Source organism: Trichoplax adhaerens, genomic scaffold (genome assembly GCF_000150275.1).
Source record: "Trichoplax adhaerens TRIADscaffold_2 genomic scaffold, whole genome shotgun sequence".
Classification (NCBI taxonomy): domain Eukaryota; kingdom Metazoa; phylum Placozoa; class Uniplacotomia; order Trichoplacea; family Trichoplacidae; genus Trichoplax; species Trichoplax adhaerens.
In genome coordinates, this window is record NW_002060944.1 from 1654540 (window position 1) to 1671724 (window position 17185).

The window sequence follows — 17185 nt, forward strand, 5'->3', positions numbered from 1 at the left end:
GATCCAGTAGAGAGTACTGGAGAATTTTAGGCTCAGTATGTTACAGTATTAGTCCATAAAACAATTAATCTTCACCAAACATAAAGCTTCATCAAGACCAAAAATTATGTACAACTATGCATAGATTACATTTAGTAATCCACGGTGTACATTATTGTAGTCGGACAATTCATGAATAATTAGAGTTACTGTTAGGGTTATTATTCATGAATTGCCCGACTACAGTAATGCACATACAGTACAACCACTTAAAGTAGAAATATACAGTATAGTATCTATGTGACTGTTACAAAGCCCCTTCATTAATGTTACTACATAAAAGTACGTAACGCTTCTATATAATTATAATGGATATTTATTTTTAAATTTTATCAAGAAACACGTAATAAATTATGGACATTTACTGAACGATCACAATTATTAATAGTTCAGTAAATGCCAAATACAGTATACCGTTACGTATGCTGTAACAACACTGTACATCACTTGTCGAAATTTGACGAGAAAAGTTTAAAGGTATAATTGGATCAAATTTACTCTTTCTTAATATACTGTATATTCCAAACGAATTAAATAAATAATAATAGTATGACAGAATCTTGGATCAAGTTAATTCATTCAAGTAGTAAACTACCTTTTCAAATGAAGCGGAAGATAATTAATTGATTCATCTGCGGAAAGCAACAAATTGACAGTTAAGCTATCTTAGATAGGTACGATGCTCGATCGACCAAGTAGAATAAATTATTGTTATTGTATTAACTGTTCATTTAGTGAATGAAATTGTAATCCCTATACTGTGTTTCATCCTACTGGTACGGACGTACGGTATACCAGGACCACGATGTCCTGTAGCATGGGACATAATTGCTACTCGTATTATTGACCAACAGTACACAGTATAGTACTAATGCTGTATCATTTTACCTGTTTATGTACTGTATGCTACTGTACAGTATGTACTGTACAGTGTACAGTATACTAGTATAGACAGACACGATACGCAGGTTTTCTTATTGCTTGACTGACTGATTCTCATCGCTGATAGTACAGTACAGTACGGTGGTCGTGGTACTGCAGCGAAAACAGAGTTCACTCATTCCAATCTACAGTACAATGTACAGTACATAGTTTCGCAGTACAAAATGGTACTGTAGATACTCGACTAAAGCAAATTTGACCTGACAGCAAATACTTCTTGTTTAGTTGACCGTACCGAAGCTGCCGAAATTGGAGCGCATAATGGCTGACACAGAAGCCGTTCTTCTCGCTACTGGCGGTTATGATCATACTATTCGATTGTGGCAACCGCATAGTGGGGTTTGCCATAGGACACTCCAACACCCGGAATCGGTAAGTATGCCTTCGTTAACTTCTCCACCATAGGTCCTAACTTTAGATTCGATTAAAAACTTATAAATCTACAGTTGGAGATCGATTGTTACTATTACCAAATAATTTAAATACCTTTTACAATTCTGAGACTACAAAATGTACAAATGGCAGCTTATCTCGACGTATCCATGCTATTAAAATAGACAAACATATAGTATTTTGTGTGTATGCTATACAACATAATGAGTTGATGACAGTTACTTCAAACAGCCTATATTGGAAATCTTATCAACAAACTTTGCTCTCTGTTATATATAGCAAGTGAATGCTCTTTCTTTAACGCCGGACAAACAATTAATTGCTGCAGCGGGTAATAACCACACTTTTGGTGACAACTTATATTAAAATACCGCAATCATTAATTATATTAAAATTTTCTTTTCCCTCAGGTTTCCAGTGTGTTAGATTGTACGATGTTCATGGTTGTAACCCTAATCCTGTCAGTAAAGTATTTATACGTAGCTTGGACAAGATTCAATTTTACTTTTCCAATACTATTCTTGCATTAGTTCACCTGTAGTTACATATCTAAGTTCTTTTGATTCGAGTACAACTTATACCTCTTGATATCAGGTCATTAATTGTGATGGGGTTCAAAAGAATATTACTGCAGTAGGATTCCATGGTGATGGTAGATGGATGTTCACGGCTGGTGAAGATGGAAAAGTCAGAATTTGGGATTTGAGGTAAAATTGGTACCAAGCTACTAGCTAGTTAATCGCCTTAAATTATCACCAGGAGTGTATACGATAAGATTGTTCGAAAAATTTGACGCTCATATATTTAATGTTTTAGGTCTCGCAATCCGCAAAGTCAAAGAACCTTATCTGTCTCTAACCTTATCAATTGTGCCGTCCTTCATCCTAACCAGGTACGTTAGAACACACTATATCAGATGACTGTACTCGATGATGACAAACGCAGTTTAATAAAAGTTTTCATTTTATTTATGCGAAAGAATGACTGGTTTTTTATATTCTTGTTCTTTCTTCAACAGATTACTATTATTGCAGGTGATCGTAGTGGGACACTTCACATTTGGGACTTAAAATTGAATCAATCTGAGAGAATGGTAAGCACGATTAAAAACTACGGCATCTATTCAATTTTACTGAATCTAAATTAAATACTATAGGTTGTCAGCACTGATAATGCAATCACTTGCGTTGACATCGATCGTGAAGCATCGATGTTAGCCGTTGCTTGTAGTAATGTAAGTAAACTCTGATATACAATAATTCCTAATCATCCTTTCTGACGATTAATATTTTTTCATCGTACACCTGGCGTAAAGTAGTGATGGTTTGACGATCTGCTTAAAATATTGATAGGGTATTTGCCATGTCTACGCTCTGAGAGGATCATTCGATTCGGAAGAACGATTAATAATAAATCCAAAAACGCAAATCCACTGTCACGATACATACGTCATCAAATGTCGATTTAGTCATGATTCGACGTAAGTAAATTTGTATGTATGCAGCCTTGCAAGTGTCATTAGTCCTTTGTAAGTTGTTCCAATAACTGATCATGCTTTTGTAGATTATTGGCTACGACGTCATCAGATGGGACGATTAAGGTTTGGCGAACATGCGATTTTACACTTAAATCAACACTATCGAATGCGTCACAGCGTTGGGTATGGGATTGTTCATTCTCTACTGACCCACAATACTTAATTTCAGGTAAATTATTGACTAAAGCTACAATGGTTTCTGTTAATCCCTTTGCTTTACTAAACTATAAGAGTCTATCTTAAATACCTGATTGCTTGCTCGCAAACCAAATTTATTATGAATGTAATTTAGTTTCCTCAGATGCAGTTGCAAGACTATGGAATGTTGAAAATGCTAAGACAATAAGAGAATATAGCGGGCACCAGAAAGCTATTGTCGCTATGGCTTTCTTCGATGGAAATTCAACGGAATAACATTTCATGGGACTGTCAATTTTACATATTACTACGAAATTTTGTTATTGCATAGAAAAATCGAAGTGGCAATATTTATGCCTCATTGAAGATGTGTTTATTTGTATAATGTGAGACGAAGACGGCTTATCTTTGCATTCTACATACTAATATTACATAAATGCATGATTTATATACAATATAAGTTCATGTGTTTATTGTAATTACGGCAATTATAAATAAGCAACTCTTAATCAGACTTAAACTTAAGTTATATACGTAAAATAGTCTCCTGACTAATTTTATTTCGCGCAAATTCCAACATTTACAAGTTATAAATAAATGTTATCGTTACTGTTTTTACATACTGAGATTTTCCGACAACTACGAAACTTTAATGGGTAAATCGTTTAGGAATAATCCTTTCGATTGCATCCAAATTCTGCCGAAGATGACAGTATCGAGCTTGCAATACTAACAGACTGAAAAAAATTGCGCAAGAGAATATTATTTAAAGCCTGTTCAACATTACGATAATCAATATCTACTGAACCGCAGGACCTGTAGTGAAATCCACTGTTAATTAAAAATCGCGCCACTGATACCGTGCATGCATACTCAATGCCATTTACACCTACGTAACAGAGGAAAATGTACCTAACTCGCAAGCCTACTGAAATACTACCAAAAAATTGACTAAGAGCAACAAAAACTATCACTTGATATCCACCAAAAGTAACATATTGTAAAGGTAAACTGGACTAGTTAGATATTTCTAAAATATCACAACTACAAATGAATTCTTACCTATATAAAGCGAGCGCCCAGCAAAGGCTAAATAAATTTTAATTTTATTTGCGCTGCTGTTACTTCAAATTTTCTTATGAAAATATCATTTATGCATAAAGAATAATTTTTAAATTCATTAATAAAATTCATAAGAATATTAATAAGTAGATTCAGAAGTAAAATCTTATCAATATTACGGTAGAGCATCACTTACTAAATGTCCCTCTTGTAGCTGATCGCTATGTATCTGCACTACGAACCCGCTATATCAAATAAAGAAGCTTGCAGAATACTGTATGTATACTGTACGCGTCAATTGTGGACAATAAAATATGTTTCTGTCCGTATTGTCATTAACTATTGTGTAATTAGTACTTACGAGTAGGCAATTTTGCGGTTACCCGAGAACGAATGCTACTATATTTTTATTAAGATGATAATAATTACTATATATAATCGGCATGTAATGCGATAATAAGGAAATAATTATATCGCACCTGAACTTAACATAATTCATACTGAAAAATGATAATGAGTTGGTTAATGCACGAATCAATGTGAATGAAGCCGAGTTTATTCCTTATATGCTAACATTTAACATATTCTAGTATTACAAGGCTACGTTACGATATACCTTTCCCAGGCTGAATTACTGGCAAGCAAACAATCACGAAGTTTTAGCAGTATATCAATATTACATAGAATATGTGGATATCTCGAGATACTAATAAATTTATGTGAGATAAATAAAAATTACGCGGCAGCACTCCTTGCTAAATAAATTCATTCTATTCTATTTTTATTAATACCCACTTTTATATGAGGGCTTAATTTTAATCTGAATCATCTTCATCCGTTGTATCAAAACGGTTCTTCCCGACTCCCTTTTTTACCGATGATTTTTTTAGGGGCAGATTTTCCATAATTGCAATGATATTGGGATTTTGTTGCAAATTGCTATTATTCTCAGAAATTGAGGGGTAGTTCTGCGGATTTCTTATTGCCTCCATATCACGAGAACTTTGATGCAATTTATTCAAATTACTGTTATCTGTAGCTTTTTTCGGTGATGATTCTGCCGTATTTTCATGATAATTATTACTAGAGTCCTGATGTTCTGAAAGCTGGTCTAGCTCGGAATGTTTCTGGCTCTTATTAATAACAACATCGTTACCACCATTTTGCGCTATATTTGTAATCTTATCGGATTCAGCTAATTCCGAAATGGATTCAGAAATATTATCATCATTCTGAAATACAGGATTGACTATATTTTCGCTGTGAGTATCATTATCAAAATTACGAGGAGTGCCGCTCGGATTGTCAAGTAATGCTTCATTTGGAGACGTAAATTGCTGTAGTTCTGGCAATTGGTGAGATTGTATATTTACCGGATTTTCTTGTACAATCTGACCTGAACCCTGATCTTGTGATGATAATGACAACTTTTGCGTCTGAATATCTCGCTTTTTACTCTCACTGTCTTTGATATAGAATTTAGATTTATCTTTAAAGTTGGATTTTCTCTTTGGAATTTCTGGCACGCTCCCAGGTTCGTAATTAGCAATCTGTTCGGTTTCGTTGTGTGTTGAACTTTGCTTTCGATTTATTTGTTCTTGTTTACTTTTATCTTCTCCTATAATTTTATTACTTAGTGGTTCATAATGTGATGATGCAGTACTTGCTCTTTGTTGATCACCAGGTTTTATTTCTTTTAACTGCTGCTTATCATGTGCAGTTTCCTGAAATTGCATATAAGTACTTTGAACATTACTTTGACCTTTCCTACTGTGCGCTTTATTCCTATTAACGATTGACGTGTGTTTACGTTTCTCAATATCGAGATTATTCGCAGTTCCATCATTTTTAGACGGTCTTACACGTCCTGAAAAACTGCTATGATCTTGCATAGGTATCGGACGCTCGATATCTACTTTTAAGCCGTTTACTGATTTAAGAGATTCAACCGTTTGACCATCATTTTCGGTCTTAATGAGTCCAGTTACCTTTCTAAGAATAGGAGTTCGAATTTGATCCACAGTCTTTAAGAAGGATGTTCAAAACAAAATAATTAACTATAAATATCTCTAATCTTACATACGTTTGCTTTTTTAATATATTAATTGGAATCAGTTATTTTATACTTACACTTAGATAATTGTAATACTTCGATTACAACTGATACAGACGAGGGCGACTTACCTCCTGTAGCTCATGTAATTGCTGTTTACAATTAATTGATTTTGTATCAGTTTTGACGAAATTCTCTCCATTGATCTCCTTAGTTAATTTATAGGCATTAGTCTTTTATAAAAGTAGAAAAGATGTGTATTAGTTAATGTAATTTACACGGTCCATGAAACGGTAGATAACAGGCTATTCCTACAGCTGAATCCATTTTATTCGTGATTTCATGTTATAATTTTGAATTGAACAAGCGAAGGATTGCTAATTTTTTATGCCTTCTTTTCTGATTTAAAATACTTTGTCAATTTAAGACTCCATATAAAATAATGAATCAATGTATGGAAGTCGATATTAATACTTTACAGTTTTATTTTTCCAGTACTAGTGGCAGCGGAAACTGAGATCACTAAAATGAATCCATTTGATGAAACCATTTTAGCGGCCCCTGGCTGAAGATTCTACCGTATTGTATGACGTCCATTGCTAGATTTATGAATCTTTAGTATAGCCACCTTGGTAGGTTCATAATAAAATACTGATGCATTGAAGTACTCATGTAATACAGTAGCCTTGGTGTATCGCATATAGGCGTAAATCTAAACAACTACGGTATGTAATGTGAATCTAATTATTCTTCCGCTAGTATACTCAATACATTAGTATTATTCCTAAGACATTGCCTCTAATGGTAGGGTATATTCAGCACAATGAAAAGACAGTAATTTATCCAGCCTAAATGGAACTACGGAATCTAGTACCTTAGTATCCAGCTCACTTATAGCCAAGTTGATAGTGTTGATTGCGTGAGCTAAATTTTTTTCTAAACTTTGTATTTGATCTTCTATATTTCGATTGTTAGCTTTCCTATGCTCAGAGATATAAATACAAAATCAAATTTAGTTGTTTAGCGGGATGAGAAAAAGGAGCAATTTTTATCCGTAGTCTGATATAGATAATGCCATAGTATAATACTTTCTCTGCAAGATTTAAAAGTTTTAATATAACAACCTTTCAGTGATTTCAGCTTTGACTATTTCAGTTATTTCCTGATCCGATGCTTCTGCTTCTTTTTCTAATAAGTTTATTGATTCTAACAACGAAGATATACTAGCTTGTTGTTTACGATACTCGCTCTAAAAACCATTATTCCAAATAATAATTCATAGCGAATTTTGAATATCAATGATTAGTATATCACGCCTTTCTTATTCTACGGTATACAATTAAAACATATTATACGTGTATATGATTATAATTTATCTACCTGGTTCAAATCCTTAAAATCGCCTAAAGCTTTAGTGGTATAAGATTTTAGAGTGTTAAATTTTTTTTCGATTTGAGTAATCAGCATATTTTCAAAGTTATGGATGTCATCTTGTTGGACTTTAAGTGTCTTAGGTGGACAAAAATATTTTTACAAGATAAGCACATCTACAGTATATTCAAGTATTATGGAATTATAAAGATTCATAAGTTATAGACGGCGATAAGAAATTATAGTTGCAATTGCTTCTCATCAATCAAAGTGACAGATTAAATACTGTCTGCCCGTTTTTATTCCTTATTGATAACCTCAGCATAGCTTTCAGTGTTATTTTGAATTTCCTGCCTTAGATTGGATTCCATTTGTAAAATTTTACAGTTTTGTTCATTTGCGAAATTGATCAGCATTTTACTAAATCTTATTCTTTCTCGCTCTGTAGCATTAAAAATTTCCTGACTGACACTTCCTATAATGGCTCTCAGTCTTTCAATTTGTCCTCCATGCTGGTCAATTTTTGATTGTATTTCGGAGATCTTGCTGATAAATTTAAGATGGATAATTAGAGTTAAAGCTTATTACATAGCTACTGTAAGATGCTAACTGATATTTTAAAGGGGTAGCATAATTTTCAGATTAAAGTCTGATTGGCTTGGACTTAATGGGTAGACATATTTCTATATATATACCTGAAGTAAGGCTGTTCTACCTTTTGTAGCATTAATAAGTCAATATTAAGTCCTTACCTTAAGTCCTTATCAGTTCGAGCAGAAGTCGATAAAGTGTCAATCATCTTCTGAAAACGATCGCATCTAGAGTGAAATTCCTTCATAAATATAAAAACTATTTACACTTTCAGAATATTTAATTTAAACTATGGAAACATCTACAGCAGTTGATATATAGTGTTAACAACGTAGCTTCCTATACCGTGGGAATACTGTAACACTTGAAACATTACAAATCTAGAGACACAAAAACAGTAGTGATATGAATTAAAGGTTATCACTTAGAAGAGAACTTAAATGCGTAACAGAAGATGAAAAATATGATTTAATGAGGTTGAGTATCGGTATTTATAACCTGACACACCGCACATTATTACAGAAATAAAATTCAAACAATTGCACTTTAATTTCTTTTAAGTTCAGTATATGAAATTTCGATTGTAATTAATTATTCCATCACCTTATTTAAAGTAGAAACTTCATCAAAGAAATGATTCCTATCTGAAGTTATTTTATTTTTAAGAACATAAAAATTTTCCTCTAGATCGCGTTGATGAGTTTGAACGTCGTGTAATTCTTTACGAAATGAATCTAAATTACGGCTGAAAGATTCTTTCGTGTATGATGCTTCTTGTTCCATAGTAGCCAGTCTATTTTTGAATGCATTTGGCTCAGCAGCATATTCATATCGTTTCACTTCGTTCAAAAATATTTGACGGTTTCGCTTTTCATCTAGCAAGTTATATTCGGTATTCTGCAATCTTTTTGTTAACTGCGCAACTTGATCAAGAGTATCTTTCGTAATCATTTGATAATCATGATTTTTATCCCGTAACTTACCACTAATACTATCAAAGATGGACTTAATATCATTTTGCAATTTTACTAAGCTTTGGTGTAATGCTCTAGATACTATGTCTTGATTATTGATTCGAATTTCTAACTGAATTAGATGATTTCTGTTGTCACGAATTAGATCATGTAGGTGATAGTTCACTTCGTTGCCCCTAGCAGCATGAATTAAACGATCTTGATTGTTATCTTGATTCGTATGTAACAATGCAGGCAGTCTATCTCGCACTCTACAAATAAATGTAAATATATTATCTCTGAAAGTGGTAATATTCAGGAGGAAATTAACTTATCTGCAATCATAAGTTAAATACAATATTTACGAGTATAATTTGCTAAATATTAGTCTACAGTACCGTTACAGTAGCAAAGATTAATAGAAAGAGCAATGATTTCGTATGTGTGTCTATCCTAGATTGGATTACAGTTATCTAATTAAGTTGCTTAGACAAGATTGTTGAACAAAACACATATTTTCAACACCTGGATTAGAATCACATTACAGTATATTAAGGCCCATAGCTATACTACCATTACAATATTCGAAATAATAGCGTGTATAAATACACTATCGTATAGGACTACTAATATTAGTATTACTACGTTAATATATACTTTATACTTAATGTTGTGATGACGATATTTGAGGTAAAGAAAACGCTAGCTTATGAGTCAAAACGAGAAAATCATATAGATTAAAGCTGGTACAGTTCGTTTCGTTTGGTCTTTTTCTATAGAAGTAACTAAACCAATACTTCTAGGGCAGCTATCAAGTTTATATTAAAATAAGTAGTACTATCAAAATACTAACAGTACAACTAAATTGCGTTTAAAATATCAAGTGTACGGTTAGAGTTATATATACATTCATCGTTATGATGGTGAACTTTCTAAGATTCAACTTATTTCTAATTGTATATAGTTTTCCTGTTTCGATAAGTCTTTCGGCCTACAATTCCAGATTTATATTACCAAATTTATAGGATTTTATTTTAAGACTACAACAACAAAAAACTTCGAGATTAATTTTTATGCCTTTCTAGATCTACTTACGTTATATTATTCCACATATCGCCTAGTATTAGCGTGATGTAGAAAGGATTAAGAAATTAAACTTTGCTGGTATAAATTAAAATGCTTTAAGAACCAATATCAAGCGGATTCCGACTATAAAATATTAATCGGTCATTCATTATTAATTATTGGTACGTTTATGCATTCTTTTCCCATGTGAGGATAATGTCATTTGTACAGTATATCACGATATGAATATTTTCCCTCACTTTTATAATTCAATGAGCTTCTAGTGTATGCATGTAAACCATGCTAGAAACAAGATGGAGGAACAGAAGCTTTACTGTAAACTGTAATATGAGCGATTGACAGAACATTGGAAGGAACTATACAAAAAGTTTACAATTGCTAACTTTATTTTAGCTAATACAGGGTTCGTAATATAGCTGGCGTTACTTCTGTAATAGCTATCGCATTTCTCTTCATGACCGGTCCATTTAACCTTCGTGGAGTCCACAATAAATCCAAACTAACTATATTTAGTAAAACGAATTAAACTTCATTAAAATAAAATCCTAAACCCTAAACTGCCATAGTATCTGTAACTAAATTGGAATGAAAGTATTTTACCAGCGCTCAGACAAGTAATTACATCCATCAAACTACGTAAGTACTTCTTTCTAATGTAGTAGATATTAGTAATTTCGATGCTAAATAGGAATTAACCTTCACGCTAAACTTACAGTACTACAATCGCCAACATTTTGTAAATGTCACTTTAAAATTTTATTCATTCCTTTATTACCTGTAACGAACTACTGATGAAAAATTAGAACATTTAAATCTATCATTAGTTAACTATATGTATGCTTCGATATATCATATTAATATTCAAAGAACGGGATGATGATGGAAAAAAATTTATCGAACGGATCCTTATCATGATACAGAACCTCATAATGTAATGTACTGTACTTTTGTATCCTAATTACTGTAGCTACCTACATTTACAGGATTATAATTTGTATCTAGCAATTATAACAATTTTCAGTTAATGTTTGTATGACCGTGGAAAATTGAAATTGTACGTTATTTACGTGAACGATTGAGTAATACAGTAATTAATACGCACTATTAATTATACGAAAATGTATTCCTTTGTCAGTATTACATTGACAATTCTAATGTACTATTCTGTTTTGCCGGTCGCCATATCGGTAATCGCGACTTTACATAAATACGCGTAAATTAAGTCAATATTATTAAATGTTGGTAATCTACGATACTTTAATACTGCTGCTGTTCCACTCGCTACAATGTATAAAATTTCCTGGCTCCCATTCCGTCAGTATAGCTTGTAAACGGTTGCTACTCTTAACAGTATCACAAACTATTGAGGCCTGCTAACTGGTTTAAAGTAAACAGAATAGGAAATATTAATGAATGATACCCATTGTATTATAATTTATATTTATATAATATTATTCATTACCTAAACCCGTACGCATAAAATCATTATGGAAATTTCACCTAATTGAATTTAATATTAATCCGCGGTAGCAACAACATGGCAGTTGATCGTTATATAGTTTATTCCGAATGTCTAGTTACAGTGATTGTACTTGCGTACCTTAATATAACTATGACTGGTCTCACTCAAAGAATTGTTTTCATCCCAAAACGCAATGAAAGCCACATGATACATTGTATAGTAAAGTAAAGCTTATTGAAAGTTATATATCAAATACTACATGTACTCGTACATATGAATTTCACCGCTTTTAACAGTCAACAAAACAAAACTTTCAGTTCAAATACTAGTTTGTTTTTTTAAGGGAATTTAAACCACTTTACTGTACTGTACAGTATTAATTAATTAATTCAGTGATAAATGTACAGTACTGTACAGTACAGTACAGTACAGTGTACAGTATGTATTTTACAGTATAATGTACTGTACTCAGTGAGTGTACTGTACTGTACTGTACTGTACTGTATCATGGACTACGAGGTTCTTTTAATGCTAGACACCGACGTCCACATGCACAATTGCACATTGCAAAGGATGCAGCTTAAAAATGTCTTTGGACAGTAAAATACAACCAGGAACTAACGCTAATGGTAAAAGGATTAAACTGCTGACTTTAGCTTTCCTTTTCTCAGAGGGCCGCGATCAAATCTTACTAGGTATTCAAGCGACACGAACGCAAATATTGTAGCCTATTTACTACGTACTGAGTATATTGGCAACATAGCCGTTTTATTGAATTTCAATTTCATTCTCACTTTGCAAGAACTCGTACGTAGCTGTTTCATTAATATTTCAGGAAAGAAAAAGAGGGGTTTTGGAGAAGGCTGGTGGAATGGCTTTGGTGGAAAGGTAGTAGACGGTGAAACAATTGTAGAGGGCGCTAAAAGGTACATTTAAACAGTAGTTGTAATTAAGCCAAATTAATGGTGTTTCTTTCAAGGACTGCAACATCTTAATCATTAAATGGATACGAGTACTGCATACAGTATTAATTGCAATCATAACCCACTAATAAAATTAACTAAAAATCGATCTAGCTTTTTAATGATATTATTTGCGCAGCACCTATGTGACTTATTAGACGTATGCGTACAGTACATCTACAACTATTTACTTTGTAAAGTAAAGTTCGCTTGATATATAGTATAATATATGTAATAAAAATGCGTACGTTCTGAAAATCCACAGTCAACTTACAATCATCTTTTCAGGGAAGTACTAGAAGAATGTTCATTAAATGCTAGCAGTTTAGCGAAGAGAGGAATAATAGATTTTGAATTTGTTAATGATCCTGTCATTTTACAAGTTCACATCTTTGAAATTATCAAGTTCAGTGGACAACCGCTTGAATCGGAAGGTTAGAATTAGCAATTATTGCTCACCATCATCAGACCGCATATACTCGTATATCAGAGCTGACTTTTGCAATATTAATTCATCATATCATATAAATTACTTACTACTACTTTTGCAATCTTTAATATACAGCTGTAAATTAATGTACTTTTTAATCTTGATAATTATCACTGATTAAATCTATTGCATTAATATTTCAAAATATATGAATTACATGAAATTTAAGATGATACATTTAGATACATAATATAATTGGTAGTGCTTCAGCACTATTTTAATATTAAGACAAATCTTACTATGGTGCATGATGCTGATGCTATCTTGCAGAGTTTGAAAGATAGTCCTCTTGTTGTATATGAATTGTTACGATGTAACTCGTTGACATTGGTAATGAATTAATGTAAATACTGTATACCTTTGCCTTTGTTAACGTGATTAAACCTATTTCTTTGTGAAGAAATGTTACCGAAATGGTTTAATGTCAATCAGATCCCCTTTGATAACATGTGGCCGGACGATAAGATGTGGTTTCCTTACTTGATTGAAAAGAAGTATTTTGAAGGTTATATACTCTTTGAAGGTCATACAAAGGTTCTTGATTGCAAGTTGGTATTAAAACATGATGGACAGGATGATAACAGCGCGGAATAATAATTCTTTTTATTTATTACAGCTTACGTTAACCTTGAATAAGGGTTTTACAAGTTCTAAATATTTGATCGTTCATACTGGAGCATTTTAATATCATATTGCACAGAGCTTCCAATTCTAATACTGAACACCTACGTTTGACGTATGGTCATTTAATTGTACAGTAGTACACCATAATAAATGTAATGGTGCATAGCTATACTAGCACAATTCAAAATATTTCATATATTTCTGTCTGGTATTCAGTATTATTTCCTGTGTATAGTTATTCATTTTGGTAAGTAACATTTTTAAGTGAAGATCAACGATTAATTTTACAAGTATTCTCCATAGAGATTGTTACATGCTGTTCCATCTCCTGCTAGTACAGTATATTATCAGATTTACGTATAGCCGAAAATTTCAATTGTATTTTAATTATTTTACAGCCTAGCATTTATAGTAAAATGACCATTATTTCAACATATGCTATATGCAACATTTACTGCTTTTCAACGCTAAATGACTGGAGTAGATGTTTGAAGTTCTATCATTTTTAGGTAGTACACACGCACCATTATAATCATTAATCTTAGTAAGATTAAGAAAGCGATAATCATTGTATCAATATATGTATGATATATTTCTTTACATCATATAATTATAATCATTCCTAAAACGAGCTTTAATTTGAGCGTTGTAGTGCGATATTACGGTACAGTAATAGATGTCAGTTCACGAAATATCACATAAATTCATCAATATAATGTCGCTGCTAAAATCTGAAGATGTTAAAATTAGTTATGATACTGTAATCGCTGCGCTTTACGGTACTCGTACGACACTCACCAAACTCATGAACTACAGTAGCTCAGCTAACAGACTATTGGCAACCACGACACTGCCCCGCCCACATCGTGAACTAGACAAAGTTGATATAGCTGACCGATTACTCTTATTTTACGTGCCTTTTAAATGGAAACGATCGGTTGTTTGGGTTAGTTAGCTATTTGTATCCGCATACTGTACTGTTTCGTCACCGTTTCCGTTTCATATTTACATTAAGTTCAGAAATTTTCTGATATCAGTACTACTGTACTCTGTCTGTAGGCGTTCCGTTTATGGTATACAGTACAGTACTTTACGTACTGTACACTATAGCTGCTAAAATTTTTAGCACCATGAATCATGGCATATACGCGTATGCATATGAAAAGAATCCATAAAGGATGGTAACACCATACTGTACAGTGTACAGTACATACATGTATGTAGGGAACGTGTGGAGTTAGATTTTGAAACTTCACTTCTCATGAACGTTAAGTGTTGTGGACTTCAAGTGAACTTCAAGTGGAGTTCGCTAAGTGTACACTGTACAGTATACTGTAGACCACTATTCAAGGGGCGTGGCGAGCCCTGTAAAATGGTTGAAAGATACTGTATTCATCTACAGTACTCTCCTGGGTTACTCCAGGATTTATATCAGCTCGAACCGGTAATTTTCTAGTAATGTAAAAGGAAAGCGTGCGCGACATTGCACCTCCAAGGCTCCAAGACAGTAACAACAAACGCAAAGAAGATTGCAGTGAGTAGTAAATTGATTATTCAACAAGATTAAATTATATTTTTACTCATATTCTCGCTACAGTAGATAATACGCAAACCCTTAGGACAAAATTTTTTCCATTCTTAATTGAACCGTAACTAAATGGCCACTAAAAATGTACAGCATACTGTACCTACGTATAAAACATTGAATCAAGACCAAGAAGCTCTTTTTCGAAGCTGTCGAACTGGCGATATAAGCAAGATCCAGTAATGATTAACAATTAAATTAACGATTAACTGTAAATTAGAAACTTCATTACATTACGTTTTAAAGTAACACAGTATTTATTTATAACTTTATACTTAGCTAGAGTGATAATTATGCAACGTTATCGTGTGTGGGTAATCTCTTTTACGCAATGCCATGCTATACAGTATACTGTAGTATCGCATATATTATATATATACATACGTATAATTAAATTAATTATATACTTATTTGCCAACTGGCAACATACGCACAGCAATTTACTGTGCTGGGCTGTTGTTTAATTACTATTCTTTTACGTTCGTGAAATACAGTAATTTAGCAGCTCTTTTAGGTCTAGTATATCAGGTAAATATTGTAACTTTTTCAAATTCTTTCATGACATTATTTAAAATTAGGTATTTATTCGAATATTGTGATATTGAAGTTAACTTAAGAGATGCATGGGACGCTACACCTCTGTAAGTAACGTAGGACTACAGTCCGTAATTAGCACATGTTTTAATTAATGCTGCTGGTGCTGTTGATCTACGTTACAATTGAATTTAGAGAAATTTAATAATTTGCCATTGTATAGTTTCATATTTACTGGTACTATCTTAAAATACTGTACAGTACCTTGAGCACAGTAGCTATACTTGTTATGGGGTTGCAGTACTAGCGTTCACGGTTAATTTCAGATAGGAACAGTGCGTATTTAGAAATATTCACAGTTACTTACGCCAGGCCAAGGGCCACTAGAAGAAGGCCTTCTTCTTCTTATAGTAATTTTTGGCCAGGCTAATTCTCATTCAGACATGACGATTTTACTTAGCGTTCGACATCTGAACTATATTGATTGATACTGTACTGTTAGATAGGTTTACGTCAGTGGATGTGCTGCAGTTATAACATGCAAGTATATAATTGAAATGCAATTAACTTATGCAACACTTACCAAAATATGATTTATGTTTTAAATAGATACTATGCCTGTTTATGTGGTCACAAGGAAATAGTACAAATATTGCTAGCAAACGGTAAATTTTAAATCTTTATCATAAAATCATTGAAGATAAGATAAATATATTTTGCTAGTATACAGTATATTGATTACTCACAGTAGCAACACTTTCTCAGAAGCAGGCGAAACTAAAGGGATTACGTTTAAATAGATTACTTTTTTATGGCATACTGTATGTACCCTGCAGAAACTTTGATTAATGAGCTGATATTGTTAGCAACTGTTTCCTAGTTTATAAACTATACGCGAATTATGATCAATGTGTTCATCAATAAGAATTATTTAGATCCCCAGAAAGTTGATCCGTTGCTAAAGTATCTAATTTACTTAAAGGTATATCATTACTTTTTTACTGCTCTAAGAGTTCTTTTGATATTAGGAGCAAAGTGTAACGCCACCACTTTTGATGGAGAACGCTGCCTTTACGCTGCGCTCTACGATGAAATCCGTAATCTTCTTCGTTCACGTCGCGCTATCACTAGCCATACAATGAGAAGAGATGCTTACCATGAATTTCTTAGAAGGTACTGTATCCTTAACAATGTCTTTAATGCTTACATATCTAATGTCAATCTAAAATCTACTACTCATTGTCTAAAAGTTAACGCTGCAGGTGCTATGAGGAGGCACCGCATGCTGATTTTAAATTTAGGTTGCAAGATCGATTCATTGCCGTTCATAGATGTATATTAACAAACAGATGCAGATACTTCT

General features: G+C 32.9%; 5 protein-coding genes across 5 annotated transcripts in view; 3 read left to right on the forward strand and 2 right to left on the reverse strand.

Annotated features, from left to right (window-relative positions):
* Window positions 1-1242: 1242 nt before the first annotated feature.
* TRIADDRAFT_21796 (uncharacterized protein) lies at window positions 1243-3325 on the forward strand (the record flags this gene model as incomplete). Its single annotated transcript, XM_002109182.1, has 10 exons — window positions 1243-1353; window positions 1654-1705; window positions 1785-1834; window positions 1969-2081; window positions 2191-2266; window positions 2393-2467; window positions 2531-2608; window positions 2727-2854; window positions 2938-3080; window positions 3204-3325. 10 exons carry the CDS (start codon window positions 1243-1245, stop codon window positions 3323-3325), a joined length of 948 nt encoding a protein of 315 aa, XP_002109218.1.
* A 1601-nt stretch (window positions 3326-4926) lies between these two features.
* On the reverse strand, window positions 4927-8334 carry TRIADDRAFT_53026 (uncharacterized protein; the record flags this gene model as incomplete). The annotated part of the gene is made up of 7 exons (XM_002109752.1): window positions 4927-6135; window positions 6296-6397; window positions 7039-7144; window positions 7289-7413; window positions 7545-7673; window positions 7853-8081; window positions 8288-8334. 7 exons carry the CDS (start codon window positions 8332-8334, stop codon window positions 4927-4929), a joined length of 1947 nt encoding a protein of 648 aa, XP_002109788.1.
* Window positions 8335-8717: 383 nt separating this feature from the next.
* On the reverse strand, window positions 8718-10191 carry TRIADDRAFT_53027 (uncharacterized protein; the record flags this gene model as incomplete). The annotated part of the gene is made up of 2 exons (XM_002109753.1): window positions 8718-9351; window positions 10175-10191. 2 exons carry the CDS (start codon window positions 10189-10191, stop codon window positions 8718-8720), a joined length of 651 nt encoding a protein of 216 aa, XP_002109789.1.
* A 2270-nt stretch (window positions 10192-12461) lies between these two features.
* On the forward strand, window positions 12462-13673 carry TRIADDRAFT_21035 (uncharacterized protein; the record flags this gene model as incomplete). Its single annotated transcript, XM_002109183.1, has 3 exons — window positions 12462-12553; window positions 12878-13023; window positions 13480-13673. Coding segments are annotated over 3 exons (432 nt in total), but the record flags the coding sequence as incomplete, so codon positions are not given.
* Window positions 13674-15360: 1687 nt separating this feature from the next.
* Window positions 15361-17185, forward strand: part of TRIADDRAFT_20762 (uncharacterized protein) — a gene marked incomplete at both ends in the record, with an annotated part of 3607 nt that continues 1782 nt past the window's right edge. Inside the window, 4 exons of the mRNA XM_002109184.1 lie at window positions 15361-15467; window positions 15867-15929; window positions 16432-16487; window positions 16851-17123. Of these exons, the coding sequence (XP_002109220.1) occupies window positions 15361-15467; window positions 15867-15929; window positions 16432-16487; window positions 16851-17123 (499 nt within the window). The remainder of the gene's footprint in view (window positions 15468-15866; window positions 15930-16431; window positions 16488-16850; window positions 17124-17185) is intronic.